The sequence below is a fragment of the Stegodyphus dumicola genome, chromosome 1, assembly GCF_044657685.1.
Source record: "Stegodyphus dumicola isolate Sdum_Otavi_A_Nest chromosome 1, ASM4465768v1".
Lineage (NCBI taxonomy): Eukaryota > Metazoa > Arthropoda > Arachnida > Araneae > Eresidae > Stegodyphus > Stegodyphus dumicola.
The window spans coordinates 294,704,109-294,723,136 of record NC_140768.1 but is presented as its reverse complement, the minus strand read 5'-3'; the positions used below and the strand labels follow the sequence as shown (position 1 = coordinate 294,723,136).

The following is a 19,028-nucleotide window of genomic DNA, read 5'->3' as shown; positions in this document are numbered from 1 at the left end:
GAGTCTTCGAGAGGTCCAGGTTCGAGTTACGGCGAGGGCATTGCTCATTTTTCACGTCTCCAGCATCAAAATAACCTAATGACTCTACAGTCCTCATCCTCTGAATACTCCTAGTACATCTGGAATCCTCAGAATCTCCCTAGAACACAGTTTGAGGCACGCTAATAAAATTCGCTACTTGGGTATTTCCTTGTTATTGTGACCGAATTCAGAAACATATGTATGTATGTGTGTTACTTACATATATGGTATATATGTATGTGCATACCCAATTATACTAACACACATATATATCGGTCAGTCCATAAGCATAAGCATATATGCGCATTAAGTGTATGCGTGGAATTCACTATGACGCATTTACTAAAACAATACAATTTTGAACCTGTTGAAACTTGTCATCGTTTGACTAACATATTATGCAGTTCATCACCAACTTACGTAAATATCGAACGCATTTTAGTACCCATAGAAGATGAATATAGGTAATCAGTACAAACGTGCTGTGCTACATTTTTTATTTTCGTGTGGTGAATCTGCCGGGTTTACAGCGATAAAAATTAATAGTATACATGGTGAACACACTATTAGTGTAAGGACTGTCCAGAAATGGTTTAAAAAATTTAAACTTGGAAAAAGCAGCATGGATGATGAACCCCGTTCAGGACGTGATTTGTTAGAAACAAATCAAACGATTCATTCAGAAGTTTATGGTGAACAACTTTGCCGTCTAAACTCAGAATTGATGAAAAAACGCCCACGATCGGTGAATATCAAGAAAGTGTTGTCTCATCATGAATGATAACGCTAGACCGCATACGGCTCTAACAACGCTGAAAAAAATGAGCGAATTTAATTGAGAGCTTTCGCCACATCCTGCTTACTCTCCAGATATAGCCCCGAGTGATTTTCACTTATTTACTGCCTTAAAAACAATTTTTACTGGGAAAAAAATTAAATTCTAAACGGGATGTACAGAATGAACTTTCAAGTTTTTTTGCATCAAAACCAGTGTCTTTCTGCAGCAATAGCATAAAAAAAGCTGCCTGTAAGATGGCGAGACATTGTAGAAAATGGAGGAAAATATGTAATTGATTAAAATGTTAAATTGTGTTTTTTATGCTATTTAAAAATTTACCAAACAATGCACACGAATTTATGGACTGACCCAACACATATGTACATACATTTTTTTAATCCGGTCACGATAACTGAGAAGTATCGCTGCTTGTCTTTATAATTCGTTTCTCTTCAGTTATTCGTTAAGCAGTTCATTCTATAAGTCATGGTGTTGACAACTCTTTTTTCAAAAAGGAACGTCGTTAAGGGTAATATCCGAAATGCAAACGGTATAATCGTTATCATTGGACTTTCTTGAATCCTGTATTTGTAATACATGGGTGCGACTGATATGGGTATTTTTGAATTTTGGCAGTTAAGTATTTTGATGTCACGTTCTACTTTGCATAAGAAATCACTTTAGCCTTTGAAGCCATAGATTCATGTTCGACAGATTTTACTTAAGATGTTATGCGTTGGATTAAAGTAGTGTTGCCCGAAACTATGATTCTTTAATTTTTTAACAGCGTTTAACACTGAACGGAGACAAAAAACATAATTAAGATGTGTATGCATTGGAATCGGTGCAGAAATAATCATCGCATTAGACCTTTAAATCTCGAGCAATATCAATACAATAAAAGTCAGAAATCTCTAACAGATATGAAACCCTTCGTTTTAGGCAAAGTATATATTTGAGATGAAAAACTGAAATTCAATTGTTATAATAATACAAGAAGTAAAACTAAGGATTATGGATTTAAAGTTAACTAACCCAGTGCCACAAGATGGGGTAGAAGAACTGCCAGGAATAACGCTGCGAGGATATAGCATGTGGCATTGCTTGCGGGTTCCACTGCATCATGGTTGCCAGATGCCATTTTGAGCAGTCCCGCACACGCTTCTGAAAGACAAAATTAAAAAAAAATTTAAACTATGTTAAAACAAAATTTTATATTTTAAGAGTTTTAAAATTTCACATAACAGGAGCAGCAAGCAAATATAAGGCTCGTCTTTGCGATTACTTTCTGGTTAAACTTTTCAGATTTTCTAATACTTTACCTTACATTATTAAAGCATTTATCATGCATACGGTTTGGTAAATGCTGCCATTCCACAAGGTATTAGCGCTTCTCTGTTATAAAATTATTCCTTCCAAAAAAAATTCTTCAAACTTTCTTCGAAGTTATACTACTTCCTGAGGATTCCCGAAAAAGATTGCGTGATTTTGGCAATTGTGTTATGTTTGCTTTTATAGTATTTATTATGCTGATATCACATGACTTCCTTATACGGAATATTAAATTATATGCATATTTTACTGCATTTCATTTAAACTTATTTCCTCGAATTTCATTAGAGATAGATTTCTCAATTTATTTCTTACTTTGCAGCAAAGCACAAATGCATAAAGCCTCAAAATATGTTCATTAAAAATTGAAACCTATAGAAAAACATAAAACACCAAATACAGTTAAAACAGTTAAATAAATAAATAAATAAAATAGGAAAGGTTTCAGATTTTAAATTACGTCCAAAGGGGCGTTTTTTTAACATTTTGTGTGTTACCTTTATTTATTAAATATCATGCTCTTCGCACTTAAAATTCAGTTCAACAGCAATATCGCAAAATAATTTTAAATTGAGCGTATCTTTAGAATTTTCGACACACAGTCTCGCGCGCTGGAGATAAAAATGATTTTTCTGTGCAACGTTGCCATGGCTCGCTTTGAAATCCTTGAGTTTGTTAATCAAAAAATCGTTAAAGTTTTACAAAATAGAAAATTGATCATAAAACAAATTCCTAATTTTAAATTCGGGCTTCCAAATGCCCATATTGGCAGGAGAATTACGTCATTCAAAACTGAATGGCTCTAAGTACCGTTGTTTTATCACAATGCGAGAAATATACATGCACATTCTTCATTATTTAATTTCTTTAAATATAATGCAGAGCGATAACATTCTGTGGAAACAACGCTTGTGGTGAATCCACGCAAAATGCCAAAACGAAATTAGTAGTCCTTCTGGGCAAATTTTCCTTTGGACTAACAATTTTTACAATTAAAATTAGAATTTCTATGCAAAAACGAGCAATTCGGCCATCTGGCAAGAAGGCGGAGTTTTCAGTGCACAAAACGGTGTTATTTTTTATTTATATTTATATAATGTTCTTTACGCCAGCTGTTTAGATTAAATTTCGTTTTGTTTTGTTATTTTTTATTTATGTGTAGAATATTCTAGATTAAAAAATTAAAAAGAAGAATTTACTTTCTTTAAAAGTTATGAAATTAAACAAAAAATTTACTCTATACAAAAGTAATGTTTTTAGTCTTTTGAATTCTATTATTATTTTATAATTTATACCTGGCAACAATTGGTGGCAAAAAAAAAGTGGCGCATGTTTAACTGACGCCACTCTAACGGAAACAGTACCCAATAATTTTCAATGATGCGGATAAACTTCGTTAACTATGCCCAAAATTATCGGGATGATTCGAGAGATAATTTGGAGAATTTTCAAAATGCGAAATGTACTGATTACTAAAACATTCTGGCAGATTCCGTTAGATGGCACGCTGAAATACTGTATCAGTCAGGACTGTCACCAGAGATACTGATTACTAAAATACCACTGAAATTACAATCATATTCTTTTTTTTTTTTTTTTTTTCCTTGGTGAATTCTTCTAAATTGGGTATCAGTAAAAGAAGTTATTTAAAGTTTTTAGAAAAAATGTTTATCCAAAGATTCGAATGACGTCAGTATGTTGTTCCTTCGGACGGAGACAAAAAACAATTATTATTTTTTAATTGTGCGCAGATGCGGAGAAACAAAATTACATTTTAAGCAAGAGCCTTAACAAGTTAATAGCTTATTTTTAAATAAATATTCTTCCTCGAATAACAGTTTATCTGCAGTGCGCGTTGACGCGTATCATTTAAGTTATCCTTTTCTGAAAAAATTCTCATGAGGGTTTAAAAAAAAAAAAAAAAAAAAAAAAAAAAAACTGTAGGCCAATGAATATTCTTCCGATTCATTTTACTTCTACTAAAATAAAACAACGATAATTATAAACGGAGAGGTATAACGGAAATCAGAATAAAGTATTTGGTTTGTCTACCTGAAGAAAAAACGCTCAGTTGCCCAGTACAAGAGTTACAAATTTTTATTTTATTGGGACTTAGCGTTTCTGAACATAAAACAATATATATAAGATGTATTTATTTACATTTATATGTAATCATGTTAATCACATAGTCATTAATTTACTTAAAAAGTTTCTTTATATTCAAAACCTATATCATTATTTTTAAAACGATATAAATTTGGACTTGCGGCTCTCGAATATTCATAAAATCTATCATTGCGGCTTCCATAGTTTTGAAGTTCGGCCATCCCTGTTAAATAGTAACCAATGATTTAAACACCTCTCACAAAAAACACTGAGCAACTTGTATACAAAGCGGGGAATTTGTTCCATCAGGTATCATGACCTTTTACATAAAAATATGCTATACATTTTGCTTAAAAGTTTAAATGATGTATCTATGCATGGTGTTTGAGAAAGGCCTCACACAAGTGGGATTTTCCCATTTTGCCCAAATAACGGCCACACACACATTCCATTAAAAGATGTATATTTCTATTATTTGAAGCTGAAAGTATTGATCATGTACCAATGATTCAAAAGACAAAAACCCCTGCAATTGTTCCTGGAATGCTTTGTGTAGGTGTAAGATAAATGCGTCGCCGTTCCTTTTTTTTTTATCTGATTTGGTTTTTGTCCAAGAAGTTTCTTACAACTTTAATAAGAACTTTTAAAATATCTGCAGATTCCTTTGATAACTGCTTTGCTGCAACGTGTAAAAAACCTTATTTCAATCAGAAGTTTCACGTATCTGCATCCACTGGAAGTAAGAATTACTGCAACTGCCATTCATACATTCGTGCTGCAACGCGATGAAAAAGTATGTTTAAAGAGCAAATGTTTCTCTAAGATTAGATTTCGAGCTTCTTTCTTCGTAAACGTGATATCCTTTTCAAACATGGTATGAGGGGGGGGCAAAAAATAATAACATTCTAGGTTATGTAAAAGGATAAAAGTGTTGAGACGTCAAAATAATTTCGATAAAGAATTCATGTAGAAAATGTAAAATATGTTAGACGTCTTAGAAACATCAAAACAACTGTAATAAAGGATTTTTTATTAAGCCTGAAAACGTATTTGTAGTACAGATGTTTCAGAATCTAAGTATTTGAAGAGTAATAAAATACACGAAATTGATTCAGTCTAGATAGTCAAAAAGTCTAAAATTAGTTTGTGGAATGTGCTTTACAAACAAAGTTGGGTTTTATGCATTGCAAATAACAGCATTACTTGAATATGCTAGAATTTTTATGGAAGCTTCTTTATTTTTATGGCCGTCTATTGGTGGGCCCATAAATTGCGTCAACAGCCTGTTTTTGGCCTTCTGAGGGGCGCGGCATTTTAGATCTTCATGAAGACCTGCTTTTAAACAGCATTTATTAGCTACATTTGTAAAATTACTTATTTTTGTGCTGCTCAGACGGTATAGTGGTTAAGGAAGCCTACTGCGGTATCGAAAGGTCGGGTTCGAATACCAGAGAAGTCATGGATGTTTGCAAATGTATAGTGTCTTTGCGGCATGGGAGCACTCTAAATATATGACGAGTTGAAGGCCATCTCGTGTTGTTTGGCGATAGGGGAGTGCTGTCCCTCAAAACTGGGGTGGAAGTACAAGTCCAACCTCCTTGAAGCTGTGGCAACCATTCTTCCATGAAATACATGGACAAGACAAAAACAACAATAGCAACTTTTTTTAGTCTCTATTTTCCTAAATTTACGTTCATTTAGATGACATTTACATTATTAAAGAAAGTAAGAAAACAAAATATCTCAAATTAAAAGAAATCTCATGAACAGATAAAGCAGGCCATGCCGCTCAATGACCTGCGTCAAACCGGCAACCCAACTCACGGCTCTTTGCAAACTGCCTCCAAACAATGGACAGTACCATGGAGGTAAGAATAAAAGGAGGCACCAACCCCGCACTACGACTGACGCAGGGCTTCCAAGCTTTTGTTTTCAAATCAGGTGTTTTTTTTTTTTTTAGTCCAAAGGGATTTGAATCCCGAAGGATTATTAGTTTCGTTTTGGCATTTTGCGTCGGACTCATAAATGTCGGTTCACTTTTCAAACTGTTGCCATAAAATGTTAGAGTCCTGCATTATATTTGAAGAAATTAAATAATGAAAATCTGCGTAAATGTATGTATATTTCTCACATTGTCGTAAAATAATGGTACATAGAGTCATCGAATTTTGAATAACGTAATCCTCCAACGAATATGAGCATGTGGAAGACCAAATTTGAAATTTGAAATTTGTTTTATGATCGATTTCCTATTTTTTAAAACTTTGACGAATTTTGGATTAACAAACTCAAGGATTTCAAAGCGAGCAATGGCAACGTTGTGCAGAAAAAATATTTTTATCTCCAGCGCGTGAGTCTCTGTATCGGAAATTCTAAAGATATGCTCGTTTTAAAACTATTTTGCGATATTGCTGTTGCACTGGATCTTATGGTTTAAGTGCGAGGAACATGATATTTAATAAAGAAAGGTAACACACAAAATGTTAAAAAACGCCCCTTTGGACGTAATTTAAAATCTGAAACATTTCAGATTTTTTTTTTTTTTTTTTTTTTTTTGTTGTTTACATCCAGAGCATCCTTTACAGTTCTTTAGCAGTATTTCTACACACGACAGTTCCCCACCAAAAGAAAGTCGGGTACACTTCCGAATAAAAGAAACATTAATTGCTGAATAGGCAACAGCAGTTTGCATCGTTTAGTTTATATGTATTGATGAAATTACGATAAAGACACATCTTGGATATTTTTGATAAATTGCAACAGTGATTTTGGTTATGAATTTGTTTTATAAAATTCTAATCTACTGGACTACAAAAATATAGATTTTAGCAAAATGTATATGTTATGCATAAAAAATGAAAAATACCTTAAGGTACCTTTAAAATGTCATACTATCGCAAAAATATAACACACATTATAAATGCATGTTAAACTATTTGTAATTAGGCGCACAGGTTAAGTGTTTATTAAATAGGACAAGACATACAAGAGCTGTCTGGCTAAAGGGAGAGATGCCATCGCGGAGGAATTTCGAAGAAAAACTGACCTTTGAGTGGGCATTAAAAAATGCATGTAATTTTCATTCAAATTATATTTAAACTATTTCTTATGTAAAGAATTCTGGTATATGCTAAATGATTGTGAATGACTTAACTAAAATATAGTGAATGCACAGAGATTAAAGATTTGCACACGCCGAAAATGCAAAATATTAATGATATATGGGTATTTATGCATATTCTAACAAAAAGCATGTATTTGCCTTTAAAAAATACGTAAACATTTATTAAATTATTTATAAATGTATTTAGAAATGAAGGATTTATTCATTCATAAACTCCTGTGAAAGTTACTGTGAACAAATCTATAGTTATTAAGTATATCTAAATTTATAACGATTATAAATATTATCTATAATAACCTTAATATATTACCTATAGTAGGCTTATATTGATATTTAGCTGTAGACATAAATTGAAATTCTGTTGACAAATACGTTTATAAAACTATTTAAGCAAGAATTGTTCTTATTGGAAAGCAATCTGTTAAAAGGTATTTAAAGCAGATTGTATCAGATTCGCACATAAGAAGTAGTAAAGAAGAATTTTTAGAATATGTATTGTTGAAATAAAGCGTAAAAAAAGTCTCATAAGTATTAAAAGAATTATTTCCTTACATTTTGTAATAACTCAGTCACAAGTTTTAAACAAAAATTTAAAAAAAGGTTTTATTTCCTTTTCAGAAGTATTAATTGAAATCAGCAGCAATATTTAACGCATTTCACTATTAAAATAAAAGATGCTGTAATTTGAAATGAACGAGACAGAGCATTAATTATAAACTGACTGAGATTTTCGATTTAAAAGATGCCTGGAAAACTAAAAGATCATCTCATATTTGAGAAAGTATTTCAGGAAGAAGCTCTGTATATAGAAAAGAAATAATACGTAATTTTAATAGTACAATAAACTTTTATCCTAATTTTTGTAATCCTTACCGAATAAAATCGAATTATCTTAATCTTTTTTTTTCTAATGTAATTAAAAGGAAACTTTTGAAAATATTTCATTCAAATTAAACTGTTCTGAAAAAGTATGCCGTTTAAAAATGTATTCTTTTCACATACTGAGAATCACATACTCTGATATATTATAGTAAAAGAAAAAATATATATTTATACGTATATTTACGACGTAATTACAAAATGTTTACATCCGATCATGTCAAAACCCATTCATCTTAATGGCGAGTGATTGAATGCTTTGGTTTCCAGGAGGGGATCACCTCTGCTGCAAACCAGTTCATGTGGAAAACAAGTTAGGGCTACTCCTTTTGCTTCCTACCTCCATGGGCAGTACCAATCATGGTCATTTATCATCATTCTGTCATATAGAGAAATCTTAGTAAGGTTATAAGGTATTTCTCCCGCTTTCCTAATATGCCTTCGTGGTGTGATGGTCTGCACGCTGGGCGCTTATTCCAGAGGTCCGTGGTTCGATTCCCGTCGAAGGTTAGCTCATTTTTAAATCCCTCTTGCTTCCGAAAAATTCTAATGTCTCTACAGTGGCGCCCGAACTAAAAGGATGGTGGATGATGTTTCTCCACACCCAGGATTTGGCGACTGGGTCCCCTAAAAACCCCAGAAAAGAAAGAAAAACAACAAAAGAAAGTACTCATTTTAGGCTCCTCACATCGAATATGCAATAGAATCTAGTACTATATATTTTACTAGGATGAGGCAATGTATCACACTTTGCAACTGCTGTATGTAATGTCTTAAACTTTCGTTTTCCATGTCGGGCAACTGGAAAAAAATTTCATTTCTTTGCGACCCAGGAAACCCATATCTTACTGTATTGGCACTCCTCTTATGCCATTATGGAAAAAAGATACAGAATTTACTGAGTTTCACTACATCGCTTTTAAATTACTTCTATGCAATGGATCTTTGCCGAAAGAAAATTTGTGTCTCTTATTTTCTAGGCAAAACTCATAGCTAATTAGATTGTCTTCGAAATGCTTTTAATAATCGAAATTTAAAAAAGAAAATGTGTTTCTTAAGCGAACTAATTATTTCTTGGTTTTTTCTCGTCAGCACGGATTTCACATTTGTAATAAAATGAATGAATTTTAATATTGTGAGACGATGATTATTCCTTCAGCTGGTAGCTGGTCGACTGATAAAGAAAAAAAATATAAAACAATCTCACTTAGATATAAACCCAAGAACTTTATATTACTCGTAGGTTTGTATTATATGGCATTAAAAATGTCTTTTATTAATTCCAGTAATGTGTTTTGATGTATTTGAATTTGTATTAACTAATTATACTATCAAAATAAAATAAATATTAAGGCTTTTAAGAAATTAATTTATTGCTTTTGAATTTTTCAATTTGTTAAGAAGTTCTAGATTGATTAAATTGAAAACAAAAGACAAAAAATCTTCCTTTTTGCCGAATAAAAAGCATTCTGGGAACTAATAATGCTCGAAGCGTACGAAAGATTAATTTAGTATATAATTCTTCGATCAGTGGAATGTTCGCCAAGACGAGTAAGTGATAAATGTATGGTACCGTATCATAAGTAAAATCTAATGGTTCAAAAGTTTCCGAAAGTCTTCACTAAACACGTTTTTAAAGGTGAATGAAAAAGCTTTATATTTGTGTTGTTTTAGGGCATGCTAAGCATAAGAAGATTCCAAAGTGTGATTATTTACTTTTCTGAAAGTAAATGTAATCAGGAGAATGTAATATGATATTAAATATTTATAACAATGACATTAATAATTATCTAACTGACAGTTCAGTAAAGCCATGCTATTAACTCTGATTGGTAAATTAATTTAAAATTATAAAATTTATACTTAAAAGTAAAATTAATTGCTTAATTTCCAGTTGATCAAAAAAACAGGAATTTTAGACTATATTCAGGACTAAAATGTTTGACTGGGTCAAAGTCACTTAATTTATCATTCAAATTATAAGACATTTTATTCCTCCTTTCCGCATATCTTCGTGGTGTAAACTGGAAGCACTCTCGACACGTATTCGAGAGCTGTGCTGTTCGAATCCCAGGGAGAATATTGCGGATTTCTTTAGTTTCCTGATATCAAAAAATTCTAATGACTCTACAAGTGGCACTCTAACTCAAAGATGGTGGACGATAATTTATCACCACCAGGATCTAGCAACTGGGTCCTCTCATTTCCGCATATGCCTTCGTAGTGGAACTGAAAGCAGGCTTGATGCGTATTTTGGAGGTCCGGAGTTCGATCCCCGGCGAGGGCATTGCGGATTTTTTTTAATTCCCTGACATCGAAAAATTCTAGTGACTAAAAGATAAAAACTCTTCGATTACGCAATTTCAATTAGTTCTAAGTTTATAGTTCTACTCTTGAAATATTTCTAGAAAGCAGACTATCTAATGGTGTTTTGCACCATTAGAGCTAAATCTTTTGGTTTTATTAGTTATCATCGTGAACTGTTTATCAAATTCACACACGAGGTATTAAAACTAAATACCGCTTTATTTACACAGTTCTGGTGGTTCGCATATATCACTCACAACATAAAACTTGTAGAGACGTTAATTAATTTTTGGAAGCAGAAAGAGATGAAAAATTAGCAACGCCTTTGCCGGGAATCGAACCGCGGACCTCTGAAATACCGACTCAGTGTACTGACCACTACACCACGAAGGCACGCTAGGAAGGCGGGAGAAATACCATACATACTCCCCTTTTTAAAGGGCTACTGGGGATTTTAGGGGACCCAGTCACCAAATCCTGGGTGTGGAGAGTCATCATCCACAACTCTTTTAGTTCGGGCGCCACTGTAGAGACATTAGGTCATTTTTGGAAGCAGAAGAGATGAAAATTAACAATGCCTTCGCCGGGAATCGAACCACGGACCTCTGAAATACCGGCTTAGTGTGCTGACAAGTACACCACGAAGGCACGCTTACCTTACTAACTAATCGATAATCAGTCGATGATATATAAGCAAAACAGAGGCGATATGAATATTAAGTATTACAATTTAACCAGAAAATTTCTTTCCAACACTGCACCTATTGTCTTCTATCAAGTAAATACATTCATAGCTCGGATAGCAGACGGAAGTACTACGGTCGAAGAACTTCCGATTACTGGCTGTAACTTTCTCTAATATGCGGCATTCCCTCTGACGGGCATGATTCGCAGTTAACCTACTTAGATTTTAAATTCTATTTCGTGTGCTCTTAATTTGTGTAATATTCTAATCTGAGCGAATATACGGAAGTGAACCAAAGAAGAAATAAAGCTGTGTTTAATATAAGCTTAAATGTTAAGAAAAGTCGCCCAGACAAGAAAGTAGTTAGTGACTCTGGCTGCCGTATTAAAGGACCCGGGTTCGAATCCGGGAGCAGGCATTGTGAATTGCCCCTTCATAGGTGGCAACGGTGGCACACCTATTGAGTGACTCCATTAAAAAGTGATTATTGCTTCCGACCTTATTCGTGCCTTTGGGGGGAAAAGTTTACCAAAAGTTAATTAGTGCTAATAAGGTAACAAACGGCATATGGGGCAAAGGGAACTTTTGACCCTGGATGTGTGGATTTTTTGTGGCTGAAGGGCCATTGCCATTTTTTTTTAATTTTAATTTTTTTAAATTTTATTATATTTTTTTGTTTTTTTTTGTTTGTTATGCAGCGATTGTTTTCTCATCCGGCGGAGACAATGCAGGACTTACTTATCCCTGATTGTACCTATAATATATAATAATCAACAATTGTTTACTTACTAAAGTTTATTGTTAAACAAACAATAAAAAGGTGTCATCTATGCGTTGATCGACAGTAACATGTGTGAAGGAAATGCACCCCACGCTACAAATAATGCGATAATTCTTATTTCCATCGGTACGACTACGGCAGTCTACTACAGTAATATGCAGCAATTTATACAACTTTCCCAAAATTAACGCATTCCGCATACGAAAAGGAGAATAATGCGAAATATTATAAAATCAGAGCATGGAAACTATATTATTGGTGACATGATGATGCCATTCCTTTCTCACAAATAGAGCATATAGATTCCAAGAAATAGAGCAGATATTTGCTTTTATGATGCGCACGTTGTGTTGTCAGAAGGCAAAAAGCTATCATCAGGCAGTGGGGTTAAAACATTTTTTAAGCAGGGCGTAAAATGCAGTGAGACAATTGTAACAACATCCCAAATATTTTCCTGACTTGTGTCTCGTTAACGTGTCTTCTTCCTTATTTGAGATTTAAGTCGAAAGGCAAATATTTGAAAATTTTATCATCTTTACTTTTGTAAAGCGCAAAGTGTGAGCACGGCCGTTTCGGAAATCTTTACTTTTGGCAATATTTACTTTTGGAAACGGCATTGAGATAACACTAGAAATACCCCTTCCCCTATATGATCCTCACTTGCGTCCAGCTGATCTGTTGTTTCCTTACTTGAAATTCGAGTTAGAAGGGCAACTATACATAGACTCTACGATCCCCACTTTTTGGAACGGCAGAGTATAAAATGCAATGCAATGAAACACCATTGGAATAGTCTCTCATATTCCTCATTCATGTACACCCCGCTTTATAAGATATTTTCGCTTTCCTTTCTGCATGCCTTCGAGACGTAACGGTAGAGCATTTCGATGCGCATTCCAGAGGTCCACGTTCCCTCAATTTTTCCTCGATTAGTCTTGCCTTTACTTTAAAGGGCAACTATTTAAAGTACCTAAAACCTCAACTTTCTAAAACGGTAGAATGTAAAATGCAATGAGACGATGGCATTGCTCATTTTTCACGTCTCCAACATAGAAAAACCTAATTATTCTACAGCTTGACTTGTTTTAATTAAAAATTGGAAGAACAATTACAGCTGTCAGTGATTTCAGTTTCTTAGAAATAATTAAAAAAAAAAAAAAAACGGTTCTTTAAATTAACAGATTTCGGATTACGGGAGAGGATGTGTAGGTGCTGAAATTGATTGCTTTGAAGAAAGTATGCTGCAAATTTCTCTACCTGTTATATTTTCTAAAACAAGAAAATTCTGAAGCACAGACTAAAGCTATGGACTTAAGCACAGTTTATCCGCCGGAGAATAAGAAACAACATTTATCTTTACAAATTATTAAAGTGGCGGTTCCTCTCACTCAGGTAACTCCACCATAAAAATATGACGTTCCAGGCTTTTACAGATCTAACCAGTAAACAGATGGAAAACTCATTCGAATCCCACCTTGCCCACACTCTTGCAAGCATCATGTATTTAAAGCACCGTTCACGCATTTCGCTTCGTTGCTCTAGGCTTAACCTCTGGTGGTTTCCCCACGCTTTTCCCCGTTCCAAGCAAATGCATCCCTACCACTCCCTTCAATCGATCTACAGCGGAGCGGATAGATGAGAAATCGTTTAAATAAAGCTGTAGAGAATGGCTGTTCACCCCAAAAACTGCGATCTAACCGGGCAAATCTTGAAATATTTCATGAGACTTCTTACGGAGAGAAATTTAAGTATTTCGATTTTGTTTCTACATTTTTGTATCGTTCGCTGCGTGGTTTTTGAAAATACAAATGTACAAGAAAATCCTTGAATGCTTTTAGTTTATGGGTTTGGCAAAATATGGAAGATGGAATTTTCGAGAGCAGAGAAAGCATCGTTAGTACCTACATTAAATGCATTATTCAGAATATTTTACTTCAAAAATATTTTAAAGAAATGATTTGTTATCTGATTTTTCAGATTCGGGCATGCACTTTTTCGAATTTTCTTAACTACTTCTGGTATTGGACTTATATATCCCACTTCATTTCACATTTTTTTATGCCGTAGAACATAAGCTAAGTTTAATTTCTTAGGTGTATTTGGATTACGGAAAAGCAAGCGAGGCCTACCTGCATAGGAGGAAAGATGCCTTCGTGGCAGAATTTCTAAGTGGATTCTATTCATGTTACACACGTCGAAAGCTACGACAACTCCCCTAAAATCAGCCATTTGCTACACTTGAGCTCCGATAGAAATGGCAGTTCTCATTGGTCTTGCTGCTGGAACATCGGTGGGCTTATTTTTATAGTACCACGTGTGATAACCATGCTCTTGCTCTGATTTGCAAGATATGAGTGCTCATATTATAAGGTATTTCTCCCACCTTCCTAGCATGCCTTCATGGTGTGATGGTCTGCACGCTGGACGCGTATTCCAGAGGTCTGTGGTTCGATTCTCGGCGAGGGCGTAGCTCATTTTTCATCTTTCCTCCTTCCCAAATAACCTAATGTCTCTACAATATAACTCTAGACGTCAGATTCATATCTAACGTCTCAGAAGTCGGAGCCATGTTAAATAAGCTAATATTGCTATATTTGTATTGTTAAGACTCCGATAAATTCAAACACTGCATTTCCACTTCAAAAGAATAGACGTTTCTTCCATTTCCTTCCTTGATTTTGGCGTTTTTTCCCCTTAAAGTGCCATTTTCTTACGCTAATGAAAACAAAAACTTCCAGAATCGGTAAGATAAAATATTTAAAGGTAACGTCTCAGCATAAATTAACTAAAAACGATGTCGAAAATCAAAAAGAATAAATAAAATATTAATACAAAATAAATAATAAAAAATATAAACGTGAAAGCTTTCAGATTACGCCCAATGGGGCGTTTTTTAACGTTTTGTGTGTTACCGTTACTTATTAAATATCATGTTCTTTGCACTTAAACCATAAAATTCAGTTCAACAGCAATATCGCAAAATAATTTTAAATTCAGCCAATCTTTAGAAATTCCGATACACAGTTTCGCATGCTGGAAATAAAAAAGTTCTTTTTCCCCTTAGAGTGTTGCCATTGCTCGCTTTTAAATTATCGAGATTGTTATTCAAAAATTCTTTTCAGTTTTACAAAATATGAAATCGATAAAAAACAAATTTCAAATTCAAATTAGGGCTTCCACATGCTCATATTCTATGGAAGATTACGTTATTCAAATTTTGATGGCTCTAGGTACCGTTGTTTTATCATAGTGCGAGAAACATACATACATTGATGCAGATTCTTCATTATTTAATTTCTTTAAATATAAGACAGGTCGATAATATATGGTGGCAACGATTTGAAAAGTGATACAGCCTTTTAAAGTTTTCAACGCAAAATGCCAAAACGAAATTAATAGTTCTTCAGGTCAAATTTCCCCTTTGGATTAATAAAAAATTGATGAATAAAAATTCATCAATTCCTAATAATCCACTGTGCCCTAGTTGGAATTTGAATCACTGCTAAATCGAAGTGTTAGTCATTATGAGCGTATCCCCAGACGAATAGCAATTAGTGTTTATAGTAACTTCTTTCATAAATTCATCAGTTCTTGTCTTGTGCTTTTTGGTATTCAAACAAACACAGTTCTGTCTAAACTTCAAACCTAAACATCAAAAAGTAATAGAAAGTTTTTAGGAGAAAAGATTGTAGAGAAAAGTCTCAACATTATTAAAATTTTCAAAAGTAATAACTGAAGAATTTGGTCACATTATCATTTAGAGATATAAAGCTTGGATTCTGCTCATGAATTCAATCATGCAGACACTCGCCTGCTGACACAGCTGGATGACAGTCTGGTAATCTAGGGTCTGAAGTCAAGCTAAAAATGGATGAAGTTCCCTCTCCATTGTGTGTGTGTTTAGTACGCTAAGTCTTTTTGAGCCCCTTCAGTAATGGGCTCATAAATTAAACAGAATTGTTCCGTATTCTCATAGATGCAAACTGCCAATGGGCTTTCACAGCTTTTCCAATTACCGCGTCTGCCGCGAAGGGGGATTTTGTTTTATCCCTGCTCTTTGCTCAAACCCAAACTCGTTAGAAGGATATCTGAAATAGATGTCCTCTGTCTGTGCTTCGATATTATGTTAATGCCATCTGACTGATTTATTTTGGCGCCAATTTCTTGTAAAGTCTATGATGACATTTTAGTCACATCCTGAGTATTCTTCATCCCTTTTTCTCCAGACAAGCATAAAAATTCCAGGAGAATGTAATAAGCAACAGTTGATTGCCGCAAAATTATCCAGAATCTCAGCTGAAGAATTGAGAGTTGGATAACATTTAGATAAATTTGAAAATTAAACAAAAATGGAAACTGGCATATTGACATAAAGTTTTAATAAAAATTTATCAGTTTCGAGAGTATCAAGCATAGATTCATTTTCCTTCAGAGGCAAAAACATTTTTGCAAATGTGTGAGGAGAGACACCCATTTTATACGAAATTCGTTGAGCAGACAAGCAGTAAGGATCGTAGCGCCATCTGTGGGGTAAATAATAATAGTGTTTTAGCAAAAATTGAAATGAAATAGAAAGCTCGTGAACTTGAAAATGAGAGAATTTTAAATTAAAAGGGGACTCATACATCTTAAATCCCTCATGATCTTCGAATAGGTGACTGTTGCAAGAATTGGGTTATTTTATTTATTTTAAAAGCAATTACTTCCAACTCTTTACAGCTGACTACATAACATAGCTGCTTTGGAAACTAGTAACCAGAAAGTTTGTGTTGCCACAAATATTTTTGTAATTTAATTCTCTTTGTGACAAAATATTTCGCCGTGTTTCCACCTTGCGCGCATGATATTTTAAAAATGGATAATGATACATACTTGAAATTTGATGGAATTCTTTATATTGGCACTATTTTCTAACTGAACCAAAAATCTGATGAATATTTTAATACTAAAAATTTTATGGGCGAAAACATTAAAATTTTTTTAAATAAAATACATTTTATAAATTCAACTCAAAATAAAATAAAAATTTAACATGAAATTTTTAGAATTTTAGGTTCACAGTAGTTTCCGAATGTTATAAAAGCTATATATTAAATATGGACTTAAATTATGAAACATAATGTTTTAAACTGTGCGCGCCAGTTGGAAACATGACGAAAAATGTTGTCACAAAGTGGATTAAATTATAAAAATATTTGTGGCAACACAAACTTTCTGATTACTATTTCAGAAAGCAGCTATATTATGTAGTCAGCTGTAAAAAGTTGGTAGTAATTGCTTTTAAAATAAATAAGTTATCCCAATTCTTGCAACAGTCACCTGTTCGAACATCTTATGGGTTTTAAGGTGTATGAGTCCCCTTAAGTGGCAGAATGGGGAATTGCGGAACCATAAAAACGTGTTCTAAGGTGTCATTTGAAACAAGCTTTACTCCGCCCATCAATTTTTAATGTGGAATATGTGTCGCTCCTCCACTACTTTTGAAAAACTTTGTTTTCGCTTTGCTGTGACCATTTATTTCCATATACACTGAAGTGACAAAAGTCACGGGATACCTCCTAATATTTTGTCGGTCCTCCTTTTGCCCGGCGAAGTGCAGCAGCTCGACGTGGCATGGACTCAACAAGTCGTTGGAAGTCCCCTGCAGGAATATTGAGCCATGCTGCCTCTATAGACGTCCATTATTGTGAAAGTGTTGACGGTGCAGGGTTTTGGGCACGAACTGACCTCTCGATGATGTCCCATAAATGTTCGATGGGATTCATGTCGGGCGATCTAGGTGGCCAGATCATTCACTGGAATTGTCCATTCTTCTAACCAATCGCGAACAATTACAAGCCACGGTTTTCCATTCGCTTAGGGACCAACCGATATGCTCACGAGCCCACGAGAATCGCTGCAGGCGATGTCGTGCCGTCAGTAAAGGCATTCGAGTCGGTCTTCTGCTGGCATAGCCCAAGGAAGACAAATTTTGCCGTACTGTCCTATCGGACACGTCCCACATTGATTTATGCGGTTATTTGACGCAGTGTTGCTTGTCTGTGAACATTGACAACTCTACGCAGACGTCGCTGGTCTCGGTCGTTAAGTGCAGGTGGTCGGCCACTGCGCTGTCCATGGTGGGATGTTATGCCTGAAATTAGATACTCTCGGCACACTCTTGACACTGTGGATCTCGGAATGTTGAATTCTCTAACGATATCCGAAATGGAATGACCCATGCGTCTAGCTCCAACTACCATTCCGCGTTCAAAGTCTGTTAATTCTCGTCGTGCGGCCATAATCACGTCAAAGCCTCTTCACATGAATAACTTGAACACAAATGAAAGCCCTGCCAAAGCACTTCGCATTTATACATTTTATACGCGATACTACTGCCATCTGTATATTTGCATATTGCTATCCCATGACTTTTGTCACTTCAGTGTATAAAGATTGCGCTTTACCCCTCCCCTTCGTTTTGGCTTTATATTTCTAAACTGTATAATTCTGGGAATGTTTTCTTTTCCAAAGCCAACTCTTCTCTGCTCCCCTAAATCAATAACTAAGCTTTCGTGTCCACTTATAGCCAATGTTTCTTTACTTCGTTCCTGAATTCACATGAATCTTCTGATCAGATTCATGCCCATCAGCGTATGAATAGTAAAATCGCTGAACACTGTTAGTTCTGACTTGAGTTCGAATTGGGGCTGACTTGGGTGGGCGTTTTTGTGTAACATACATAGGAGCCAGTTTCTCTTAAAAAGTCTTCCACGAAGGCATCTCTCCCCTTAAGCAGATAGCCGTAGTGTGAATTACCCTAATAAACTAAACTAAATCAATATGATCAGATTTCTTTCTGATACTCTACACATCACTGTTCGGCCTATTTGAAAAAGTGTTAGATTTAAAATACACTAAGGTCTTAACTTCAATAAGGACACTGCATAATTATGTTACTCAGGTATAGTGCATTGCTCAAGAACCTTTCTTCGTAGCATGCAGCTCGCTTCTCCCACCTTTAAAAAAATCTGAA

The 19,028-nt window shown here is 34.5% G+C and overlaps 1 protein-coding gene across 2 annotated transcripts in view; it reads right to left on the bottom strand.

The window, feature by feature from the left end:
- Positions 1–19,028, bottom strand: part of LOC118190363 (cubilin-like) — a 234,035-nt gene that overhangs the window by 129,775 nt on the left and 85,232 nt on the right. For both annotated transcript variants that reach the window (XM_085808686.1, XM_085808690.1), the window contains exon 2: positions 1,835–1,963. In XM_085808686.1, coding sequence (XP_085664812.1) covers positions 1,835–1,940 — 106 coding nt within the window. In that variant the 5' untranslated portion in view covers positions 1,941–1,963. The remainder of the gene's footprint in view (positions 1–1,834; positions 1,964–19,028) is intronic.